The following is a 12,562-nucleotide window of genomic DNA, read 5'->3' on the forward strand; positions in this document are numbered from 1 at the left end:
GAACCCACTGGACAAAAAAAATCTTTGTTAACACCTCCAAAAAGGCAATCGGTTTTCAGCACTATCAACTCTCTTCGTTCTTTCATTTTCCCTTCTGGATTGCTATTTTTATGGCAACAGAAAACAAGAGAACAAAAAATGAAACAACAACAACAACAGTGGTCAGTGTAGAAATGGAAATAGAGCTGTCTTAACACCCCCCACCCCCCACCCCTGCATAGGAATCTGTTTTAGAGCAGAGCAATTGCATAATATAAACTGTACCTGGAAGTCTCTGACAATCGGCATCTAACCATAGTTATTCAGAAAAAAGAAAAAAAAACACTCAGCGTATATAATGGTAAGGTTAATCCAGTTCTGTCTGCATCTCACCCTGGTTGACTCTGCTGCCCTGCTGTCAATCTGGGCTGGTTATTTTTCTAAGCTGGCCAGCAGGAAACTTCACCCAGAATTTGACCCATTTGGTCACCTATGTTAAGAAGAATAGGAGGAGGGGAGCGTGTTTGGCTATTTCCAGCTGTTTTATGTCCTCCTATAAAATCAACTGCTTCTTGATGCTTTCAGGTATTCAGACATTGCACAGGATGTCTGCCAATGTATCCTCAGAGGATGGTGGGACTCTTCCCACCTAGTCTGGCTCTCCAGCTTCTCTATCGCCTGCCGTTAGCTGAAAAGCTGTGTGGTTTCTTTTTTGTTTTGCAAAGTGGAAGGCCCTGGAGTCTTTCATCCATTACCGTAACCTGTATTTCACTGTAAAGGCTCTCATTCTTGCAGCAACACACCCCGTCCAGATCCATGAAAAATTATCATCCCTCTGGTAGAAAATTCCATCACCATCAGCCCAGTTGATAGGAATGGCACTGTGTTGGACTGCAGCGGATTCTGTGATCAGAGGCAGGTTCTCCAGATGTTCCCACCACTAATTCATGGGGAAAGCCGTTTTCCAAGGACTACTGGCTTTGCCCAATGATGCCATTTTCTCCCATCTTTATCCCACAGTCTTCCTTCCTTCCTTCTTTCCAATTGCAGAGATTCTTTTGGAACTGAAAACAGGGGATTTGAGATTTCCAGTAAAGTTGAGGCATCTTAAAAAAAAAAGTAACGATAAAAGCAGTTCCTTCTCTTCCTTGCCCAGAACGCAAAGGCCACTTCTCTGAATGGAACTGCAACAGCGCAGCTGGAAATGGCTCGAGAAATGCTTCTGGGAGAGAGCGGCTTGGGCTTTAGATGGAAGGGCGGGGCGGGGGGCGGGAAGGAGGTGGAGCCCGGTTGGGGGGAGGAGCATGAGGAGGGGGCGGAAGCAGCGTGGAAGGTGGGGAAGGGGTGGGGGGTGTGGGTGAGCTCGGGGCTGGCGGGGTGTAGATGGGGGCCAGGGGGGGAGGGTTGTAAGCAGGGGCGGGGGGCGGGGATGGAGGGTGGTAGGTGTTGTTGAGCGGGTACTTGGGTGGCGCCTGGAAGGTCTTCACTCGGGTGAAGGTAATGCAACGTCCCTGAAAGACAAGCAAAAAATGAGACTCTTCCAGTAGGACAAAGCAAAGACACTGTAAATTCTGAATGCCTTGGGAAGAGGAGAGGAGAGGATAACACAATAACAGAATCACAGAGCCAGAAGGGACCTGGGAGGTCTTCTAGTCCGACCCCCTGCTCAGGCAGGACACCCTATACCAGTGGTGGCGAACCTATGGCACGCGTGCCAGAGGCGGCACTCAGAGCCCTCTCTGTGGGCACGTGCACCGTTGTCCCAGCCCCATGTCCCCCCACGGCCCCACCCTCACCAGCAGCCCCCTCCAGAGGAGAGTCACTCCCGGGCACGGCCCTCGTGGAGCAGCGCGGCCAAGGACATGGCAGCCGGGCAGCAGGGACAAGACTCCGCCCTCACGCTCCATCGTGTGCAGATGATGCTGCGGGGTGCAAGGAGAGGGCATGGTTCCCATGGCACTGCAGGGCCGCCTGGGCAATCTGCTGCGGTGGGCCGTAGAGGTGGTGGGTGGCCCTGTGGGCGGGCGGGCGAGGGCCGGGGCAGTTTTTGGGCACTCCGTCTCTAAAAGGTTCGCCATCACTGCCCTATACCATTTCAGACAAACAATTGTCCAATCTCTTCTTAAAAACATCCAGTGTTGGAGCATTCACAACTTGTGGAGGCAAGTTGTTTCACTGATTAACTGAAGAGAAGAGGGGAGGCGAGGATAGAATAGAGGAGACTAGGACAGAACAGAACAGAACAGAACAGAACAGAACGCGGAACAGAATCACAGAGCTGGAAGGGACCTTGGAGGTCTTCTAGTCCAACCTCCTTTCCAAGGCTGGAGACCTTATTTCATCCCAGACAAAAGAAGGACCCTCTCCTCCACCCATGGGGTTAATGGAAAGCAAGCCAACAAGGGCCTGCATTGGCCATCCCCTTCCTTGTTTCTGGTCTTGGGGGGAGGGGGGGGCTTCAGTCAAGGTTTGCACCCCTTAACCATGGAAGCCTTCGTCCCTCTACTCCCCCTGCAAAGTTAAGAAAGTGAGAGGAACTGGCCTAATTAGAGAAAATATATTGCCTAATTACACAGATTTTTTTGTGCAGACCAGTTCCCTACTATATTGCATTTTTGTATGTTACTGTGATGAAGATATGCAATTTTAAAGATATTCCCCAATACAGTTTTTTAAAAAATAGGTGAACTACATTGATTCTAAAATGTAAGTTTCTTTGCCTGGATTGTTAGAAAAATAGTGCAGGGCCACACCTGGCTCTGAGACCAACAGAAAAGCTGATGGCAAACCTGAGGTGCAGAGGGCCAGAATGGCAAACAAATGGTTGTAGATTAAACCAAACAACACGCAGATGGCCTTCATGGCCCTCGCCTACTGACCTGATGCTCCTTGACCATTGGTGACTTATGAAGGCGCTGAACGAGTGGTATTTAAGGTCAGTCCTTGAAGTGGCAGCTGTTGTGGTATCCCCAAGATCACAGGATTGTGATCTGGGCTTTAACCAAATACAGTTTGGAGCATCCCTGCTGGCTTCCCACAAAGTCAGTGGAGAGGCCAGCAGGAAGTCAGAAGTTGTGGTCACATGAGGTCCTCACATAATGACACGATTCATTTAACAATGGCAAATAGGGACTTCCAGAATGGAACATTGCGGCTTATGACCACATTGCTTATTGATGGAAATTCCAGTCCCAATTACCATTAAGTGAAGACTCCTCTATTGTGGGGTGGGATGGACAATGAGGGCCATGGAAGTGTCCTGTATGTCATTTGTAGTAGTGAGCAGAACACCTTACAAGAGTCCACCCTTTACCCATGCCTACTGTATATATTTTATTAATTTTTGTGGGGTTAGGGTTAGGGTTAGGGTTGGGTTTTTTTTAAAAAAATAACATTCTTAATATTTAGCAAACAGCATATTGACTGGGTTCATGTATTTAAAAACAATAAGTAAGAGTTAATTTCTATATTATCATAATATGTTAGTTAATCGCTCAATAGTCTTTTTCCTACTAGTATATCTTCAATGTTACATAGTACATATCACCTTCTGCCAATGTCAACACCCCACCGCCCTGTGCGCTCCCACAGAGAGGGCCTCCTCAGGGTGCCACCGCTCAAGGAATGTCGGCTGGTGGCCCCCAGGGGGAGGGCATTCTCAGTGGGTGCGCCAGCCCTCTGGAACTGCTTACCAACTGAAATCCGGATGGCCCCCGACCTCCGCACCTTCCGGCGCGACTTGAAGACTTACCTATTCCAGCAGTCCGGCCTGGCCTGATAGCTCTAATTGGGGTCCCAGTTTGTTTTGTTTATTGTTTTTTCAGTACTGTTTCATTATGTTTGCCTACCTTACTCTGTACACCGCCCCGAGTCCCTCGGGAGAAGGGCGGTTTATAAAAACAAATAAATAAATAAATAAATAAAATAAAATAAATGTTCCTTTCTCTCTAACTCATTTTTCTAGCCATTGGTAAAAATTGTCCCATGTTCTAAAAGTACATTGAGTCTTCCTTCTCTTTTATCTTTAATGTCAATCTGTCCATTTCTGCACAATCCAAAATTTTCTTAATTAGTTCTTCTTTCATTGGTAAGTTTTCATTTTTCCAACATTGGGGAAATACAATTCTTGCTGCAGTTAATACATGTAAAATTAAATATATACAATCTTTCTCGTAGTTTCCTCCTATTATGCCTAATAGAAACAGTTCTGGCTTGAAATCTATATGTTTTTTAGTCATTTTTTCCAACCATATGTGTATTTTTGACCAAAATCTTTTAGCTTTAGGGCACGTCCACCAGATATAATAATAAGTACCTAGTTTTTGTTTACATTTCCAACACTTGTTTGATGTATTTTTAAACATTTTTGCTAATCTCACTGGTGTTAGATGCCATCTGTAAAACATTTTGTATAAGTTTTCTTTGTAAGCCACCACTTTCATTAATTTAGCATTTCTTTCCCATAATCTTTGCCAGTTTTCTAATTCTATATTATGTCCAAAGTTCTTTGCCCATGTTACCATTGGTTCTTTTACTTGTTCCTCTTCCATCTTTAAGTTTAACAAATATTCATAGAGTTTCTTAATCAATTTTTCATCTGTTTTTATTAGTATCTGGTCAAATTCTGTCTGTTCTTTACAGAATCCCATTGTTTTAGCATCTTTTTCATATCTCGTTTGAATTTGCAAGTATGGCCACCACGATAGTTCATGCCCATGCCTACTTCTTACAAGGCATTTAAGGACCTTGCAGGGCATGGCCAAGATGGTTCTGAGGGTGATGATAAGAGTGCCATGTTTTGTGACGCGAATGGCCTTGGGTGAGCGGAGGAAGAAACGCAGCCGAGACAATGGTCGGATAAGAGGCAGATCAGCCCTGTGGTGGGGGAGGCGTTTCAGGAGGGACCTTCCCTTCTGGGGGAAAAGCTCTCAGTCTTGCAAGATTCTCTTTAATGTGACCCTTTAGTGCAGGGGTCCCCAAATTTGGCAACTTTAAAACTTGTGGACTTCAACTCCCAGAATTCCTCAGCCAGCCATGGGGAATTCTGGGAGTTGAACTCCACTAGTTTTGAAGTTGCCAAGTTTGGAGACCCCTTCTTTAATGTAAAGATCAAGCTAATATTCCTCAGCGTGCTTCTCGTCTGGACTACGTTGAAGGGCTAGTAAATTTTGCGTTGCAACATTTCCAAGTGGGCCGGTTCAGTTTGGTGCCGGTCAAATATCTTTCTCTTTGGCTCCATTTGTGCCACCTGTCGAGCGCCCGGCTTGTGCTCTTCTGCGGCAGAAGTATCTCTCCCCCCCCCCAGGGATTAGAGGGGGCGTCTGCAAAGGACACAGCCGGTGGTCAGGGCAGGACCGAGCAGAGGGAAGGAGCCAGCAGTCTGAAGCTGCAGGCCCCCTTCCCAGCAAAACCAGCAGAGCTATGGCCGACCTTCCCAGGTCCAAACTGGGAAAGAGAGAAAGGCTGTTTTGTCAGTTGGTCCTGCTCACTGCGCTCGTCACAGATAGTCCTCGACTTACCACCATCCGTTTAGGGAGTGTTCGAAGTTACAACAGCCTTGAAAAAAGTGACTTATGAGACTTTTCCACCCTTGCGACCACTGCAGCATCCCCCTGCTCAGGTGATCCAAACTCAGAACTGTCCTGTGTTTACCAGGGTTGCAGTGTCCCCTTTTGCAACCTTCTGACGAGCAAAGTCAGAAGGAAGCCAGATTCACTTAACAACTATGGCAAGAAAGATTGCAAACCTCACTTTAACAATTATCTTGCTTAACAAGAAAAATTGTTGGGCTCCATGGTGACCGTAAGTCGAGGACCACCTGTGCTTGTGACGCAGAGCAGTGCCCAAGAGTTAGAGCTTGCTCCGCAAGAGCCTTTGGCCAGGGCTGGGTCTCCGCAGCCCTTTGCGTTCTGAGCCGGGAAACAATCCTGGGATCTCACGTCTGTCTTTGCCTTCCACAAAACTAAACATGATGTTTAGCCAACTGCGTCTCCACCACCCAGACCCATCTCTCCTCTTTGGCCCCGAAGGGGAGCTCAAGCAGGATTAGTCCAGTTGGATTTCTTAATGTCCAGGTATTTTAATCATAAAGAAATGATGGCCGCTGGCAGAAACCCCAGCCAGAAAGAAAAATGCCTGAGTTTGTTTTGCCTGCAAGCCTGCTCAGTGGGGACAGAAAAAACACTGGTTAATCTGACTGGAGCTCCTGAAGTCCCCTACAAAATCAGGTAAAATGTTTGCAGAACACAAAGAGCTTTCCAAATGTTGGGTCACCAGAGCAGATGTGATACAAAGCAGGATTTGGACCCTGAATTTAGGAACAAACAGAGTGTGTGCTTCTTGGGAAGGGAGCGGTTTAGAAAGCAGACAGGAGACTCTGAGAGCTCCAACGCAAGGCTGTATTTTACAAACATCAACTCTTTGCACCCTGAGGGGAATGCGGCTGTGCCACACGCTTCACTTTTAAAATCCAGGGGCCCCATTTCTGCCCCATTTGGGGAAATGCTTGGCACTGGGAGGACCAAATATTGTTTGTGTGGGGGAGGAGGAGGACTCCCTGCAAAGATATTGAGAAGCTGCAAATACACATGCTGTGAATGCGTAAATAAATGCATATGCTGGCATGGAAACGACCCGTGTATCCTATTTAATTTGCATTTCCAAAATCCACAGAAGGAATGTGAACTAAACCTGAATGGCAATTTGGAGGTTTTGAATTGATCTCATAGGCATTTGTTGTAGCTAAGTGAGACGGTTGTTAAGTGAGCTTTGCCTCATTTTATGACCTTTGTTGTCACTGTGAAATGAATCACTGTGGTTGTTGAGCTAGTAACACGGTTGTGAATTAAATCCGGCTTCCCCGTTGACTTTGCTTGTCAGGTTGCAAAAGCTGATCACATGACCCCAGAATGCTGCGACCGTCATAAATAGGAGCCATTTGCCAAGCATTCAAATTCTGATCACGTGATCGTGGGGATGTGAAAAATGGCCATAAGTCACTTTTTTCAGTGATGCTGTAACTTTGAACCTTCACTAAATGAATGGTTGTAAGTTGAGGACTGCCTGTATTTATTGCTATCCAGATGTCAAAGAACCGTATTTTATATAGAAAGTAATCAATATTGATATATAGCAAAGAATATCAGCTCTTGATAATGTAATTCCTTCCATACCTTATTTTGCATGCAAGTTTGTGCGGTTAGCAATTTTCCTTTTTAATGCACACACTGGAGGGAGGGGAGAGATAAACAATTTTCAGAAAGAGCTCCTGAAGCTTTAAGTCTGAACACATCTGATAACTGGCTAACAAACGCCTTAAAAAGCCCCCGTTTATCATGCAAAGGCAAAACACAGCTGTAAAATTCCACAAGCGCAACCCATTAATTAAGGCCCCCATTCCCAATCCTATTAATAATCTTGTTTTTTTTGGGGGGGGGAGGAAACAGCCCTTGTGCCTCTTTTAAGGTAGGGAAGGCACGTGGGCGTTTGGGCTGTCCTCTTGAAAGTAAAAATAACCTCATTAATGCCGAGAAAATTGCAAACCTCGGCCCTTGAAAATGTGACCATAGTCCTTTGCTCTGATTGCAAACAGCTGTGTTTGGTGGCAACCTTCCTCAAGGAAATTCATTTCACAACTTTGTTCAGCCCTATCCTTGAAAATTAGCTGCAGAAATGTAGTTTGCCTTTTGCCTCACCAGCAGTACCAAAAATGAACAATCCTGCCTCAATGATGCGAGGCTGAGAACCATGGGAGCCCCAGTCATCTTTGTCACTGTAAACTGGCCAGGCCAGGGGATTCTGCAGGGAGGTGGGTCCAAAAAGTTAAGTTGTGGGGCACAACTATATGATGGAAGCTCTGCCCTTTATTCTTGTCACGTGGTTCTGACTTTTTTGCCCCCTACCGGACATCCCTTGGCCAAGGCCATCTCCTCCCATTGGTGGCACAAAGCAGCCTTCCAGAGCGATTCTGGAAAATGAAATCCTAACCCACTTGGCAAGAATCTGTGTGCAATACAATCAGCGTTGGACTGGGACCACATTTCAAATTAATATTTTCTGCAGATGTTTTTGGCCTCTACACCAGGGGTCCCCAACCCCTGGTCCCTGGACCTGCACTGGGCTGTGGCATGCCAGAAACTGGGCTGTACAGACAAGTGAAGTGAAGGCAGCATGTGAAACCATGTCCCCTCTGGTCCACAGAAAAACCTCTTTCCACGGAACTGGTTGCTAGTGCCCAAAAGGTGGGGGGGCCCTGCTCTACACTTCCTTTTTAAAAAAAATTAAAAAAAATAAAATGGGGGATTCTAAGGCATTAATGGGTTGGGTAAACCGCCAATTCCTACTTTTTGTATTTTCTTGCCAAAAACCACCAGAAAACTGCCCTGCTATTGTTTGGTAGTTTGGTGACCAACGTTGGTGTCCTAGGATGATTTTCCAATCAAAGAGAGAAACTGGAGGTGAAAGAATAAGGCCTGGATCCCTAGGAAGAAGAGGCTGAGTTGTGAGCAGCAGATCACATGAGGGAGGGAGGGAGGAAGGGAAGGAGGGGTGTCCCAGAGAAGGCCAAGTGCCCCTTAACAGGCCAGGTGTCAGAACTGCCATCCTGCGCTTCACCCTTGCTTTGCTAGATGCCAGCCTGCCATAAACTATGGGGGAGGGAACTGCTGGAAAGGGGGAAAAGGAAACTATACCTCGGGGCAGGTGTGACACCAGGCTGTAGGATGGAAGAAAAAGGCCAGAAGAAAGGATAAATGATCTGTTCCAGTGTTTCTCAACCTTGGCAACTTTAAGGTGGGTGAAGAGTTCCCCAGCCAGTGTTCCTCCCATTCTGGGAGTTGAGGTGCACCCATCTTAAAGTTGCCAAGGTTGAGAAACACGGATCTACTCCTTTCTGGGTCTTCTGGCATCCTAGGTAGGAGATGCAAGACGTCTTGCTACGTATTACTTTTTTCAGTAACTTCGAATGATCACTAAGCAATCTGTTATAAGTCCAGGACTACCTGTATTTAAATTTAATTTGGTTATAATGTTTATAATAGAATATCTAATGCAACTGAGTCAGTTTGGTCTAGTGGTTAAGGCACAAGGCTGGAAACTGGGAGACTGTGAGTTCTAGTCCTGCCTAAGCATGTAAGCTGGCTGGGTGCCTTTGAACCAGTAGCTCTTTCTCAGCCCAGCCCAATACTAGGAGTATTAGGTATGTTCGGTGCCTTGAGGTAATTTAAAAAAATTATAAAATAATAATAAAATAAAAATAACTTTCTCTAGCCCATCACACTCATTGACAAGGCTGGAGGGAATACTAAGAGTGGAAGCCTAACATTGCCAAGGGGCACCAGGTTGGAGAAGGGTCTCTTAAAGATTTTGACATCCCCCCCCTTCCAGGGCCATCTGGGCCATTTCCTCCAGAGAGACGGACACATCTGGGCTTCTCCCAGAGAGAAATCTGATCCCCATTCTCCATCCAGCAAACGTTTCAACCTCTCAAGCAACTATCTGGCCCATGGCAGTCTGAACTCTGGCTGAGACCCTACAAAGAGTGCAGAGAAGAGCAACAAAGAGGATCAGAGGACTGGAGGGTAAAACATACGCTGGAATTGGAATGCAATGAAGAGAAGGACGAGGGGGGACAGGATAGCAGTCTTCCAATATCTCAGGGGCTGCCCCAAAGAAGAGGGAGTCAAGCTATTCTCCAAAGCACCTGAAAGGAGGACAAGAAGCAACGGATGGATGGAAACTAACTAAAGAGAGAACCAGCCTGGAACTAAGGAGAAATTTTCTGACAGTTAGAACAATTAACCAGTGGAACAACCTGCCTCCAGAAGCTGTGAATGCTCCAAGACAGGAAATCTTTAAGAAGAGGCTGGATAGCCATTTGTCTGAAATGGTATAGGGTTTCCTGCCTGAGCAGGGGATTGGACTAGATGATCTCCGAAGTCCCTTCCAACTTTATTATTATTATTATTATTGTTGTTGTTGTTGTTGTTGTTGTTGTTAGGTTTATACATCAACGGAAACATCTTCTCCTGGGGAAGGAGTACCAGCATTTTTGTGGTATTTCTGAACTTTTCCTTTAAAGGTGGTTCAGCTGTTGCTTTAATAATTTTCAGAAGAAGAATTCTTCGTGTCCATAGCAGATATGATTAATGTAGGGTTAGACGTCTTTGTGTCTAGGCACCTGGGAGGCAGAGCAGACTGTGGGTCGCCTCGTGTCTGAAGGTTGGGCAATGCCAAGAAGGAGGGATAAGTGTCTGATATTTGACCAGGCAAAAGTGAATCTAGGAATGAAAACTGTGACACTGAGTAAAAAAACAGACAGAAGCTTGTAGGCATTTCTTTAAATGTGATAATTAACAAGCAAGTCTGTCTCTATTATATCACGTTTTTACTACTATATACAGCAGGGCTTTTCAAACTTTTCACCCATTGTACCACTTTTAGGATAAGGCACTATCCGAGTACCACCGGTCGCCAAGCAAGGTATCAAAAACTTGATGACCAAAAAAAAAAAAGATAAAGTACAGGTAGTCCTCGACTTACAACAATTCGCTTAGTGACTGTTCAAAGTTACAACGGCAGTGAAAAAAGTGACTTATGACCATTTTTCACATTTATGACCGTTGCAGCATCCCCAGGGTCATGTGATTTACTGTATATTATACAGTATATATAAAACTGTATCCACCCCCTTTATGTAGAAAACATGGAATGAGTGAATCTGTCAATTTGGGTTCCTTTATTTCTGTGCATTTGTCAAAAATCATTTAGTACTTATTATTGTTTTTTCTATTTGTTATGGTGCATTTTCATATTTGTATTATGACCTTCAAAGTCTCTCCCAACTCTGTTATTCTACGTTCTATGTAGGATGAGATACAAAAAGTATTTTTAATACTAAAAAAATTAAGGAGATGGATAATATCTTTTTTTTATTAAAAGGCATAAGCTTTTGTGAGCTCATAGACTAAAAGGGCTGTTCTCCAACTGTACCTAAAAAGTTGATCTTGGTTTCTTATTTATTCAGATCTGATCTTTATTTGCACTTAAATTGGTATGTATGCTATGCATATTTCATCGATTTACATTCTGCTTGCAAATTTTGCCTAATGTTCAAAGTTCTTGCAGGTTTTGCCTAACACAGTGCAGTATTTGAATGTTGTTTCCATTAATCTGTGTCCTCTTGTGCAGATTTGGCTAACTGTGAACTGCTTTCAAAATCTGAGGCAGTGAAGATGCTAAGCAATAGTTATATTTCAGATTGCAGAATGGGTTGAGCATGGAAATTAATTGTTTGCCCTTTAATCTGAAACATGGAGTTTTGTTTCCTGTTCTCTGTCAGAGCCCTTGAAATTTGTGAGGCAGCAAGAGAATACTTCATAGAAAATACATGTTAACTAAGAAGAAAAAATCCCAAAACGAACGCTTGGCACGGATGCAATAGAGCAGCATTTGCATCTCTTTAGCTTTCATTCTTACATCATTCCTTTGTTATAAAACTGGTCCAGAGGGATCTTTACCAGCTTTTCAATGGAACAAAATTTAAAGGAACAGGAAACCTCCCACATGCAGATTCAGATAATCAGCAGCCCTGGAACCTAGCGAGGATTTGTCTGGCAAACAACGTAGGGTACACAATAACAGAGTCAGAAGGGACCTTGGAGGTCTTCTAGTCCAACCTCCTGTTTAAGCAGGAGATCCTGTCCCATTCCAGAAAACCTCCAGGGACCTGAATTGCCTAACAGCTGCCAATCCCTTGCCACAGAGACTTTTTATAGTCACCAGATGAAATATGGTGACTATAACATGAAATACGAAATATGAAAATCCCAAATAAATATTCGAAGATGGAAAATCACACATTTATTCATTATTTTAAATATTTGGAGCCAAAATCATTTTGCCTTTGTTACAGGTAGGTGAAAGGCTTTTTAATATCACCAAGTCTTTGTTGGATAGCTACACCAAAATGGGTTTCTTTTCTAACTTAGCCTGTTATTTCAGTGTGTGTGTGTTCATTAGAGGTACACAATCTTTTGGGGTTAAGGGCCACAATTGGCTTTTGAGCAGAGGGTCATATTCCAATAAGCGGAAGGGAAAAGGAGAAACCCCATACTGTATGGAATGAATTAAAACATAATTTAAATAACTAAATCTATATTCTATAAGTATATTTATATATAAAAATGCATTTTTTCTCATATATTTAATTACTTTCCCCTTCAATCCTATTAAACATTGCAGTTCTTTGACAACATTGCACTTTTTTGACTACAAAGAAGAGGGCGTCCAACTGTTCTCCAAAGCACCAGAGGGCAGGACAAGAAACAATGGTTGGAAACGGATCAAAGAGAGAAGCAACTTGGAATTAAGGAGAAACTTCCTGACAGTGAGGACAATTAACCAGTGGAACAGCTTACCTCCAGAAATAGTGAGTGCTCCATCACTGGAGGTTTTTAAGAAGAGACTAGACAGTCACTTGTCTGAGACGGTATAGGTTCTCCTGTTGAGCAGGGGGCTGGACTAGAAGACCTCCAAGATCCCTTCCAGCTCTATTCTATTCTATTCTATTCTATTCTATTCTATT

The 12,562-nt window shown here is 44.3% G+C and overlaps 1 protein-coding gene across 1 annotated transcript in view; it reads right to left on the reverse strand.

The window, feature by feature from the left end:
• Positions 1-1,223: 1,223 nt before the first annotated feature.
• The window catches only part of ANTXR1 (ANTXR cell adhesion molecule 1), a gene marked incomplete at its 3' end in the record, with an annotated part of 177,486 nt that continues 166,147 nt past the window's right edge, over positions 1,224-12,562 (reverse strand). The window contains exon 18 of the mRNA XM_081333597.1: positions 1,224-1,490. Within this exon, the coding sequence (XP_081189723.1) occupies positions 1,224-1,490 (267 nt within the window). The remainder of the gene's footprint in view (positions 1,491-12,562) is intronic.

The sequence above is a fragment of the Vipera berus genome, assembly GCF_964194415.1.
Source record: "Vipera berus genome assembly, chromosome: 8".
Lineage (NCBI taxonomy): Eukaryota > Metazoa > Chordata > Lepidosauria > Squamata > Viperidae > Vipera > Vipera berus.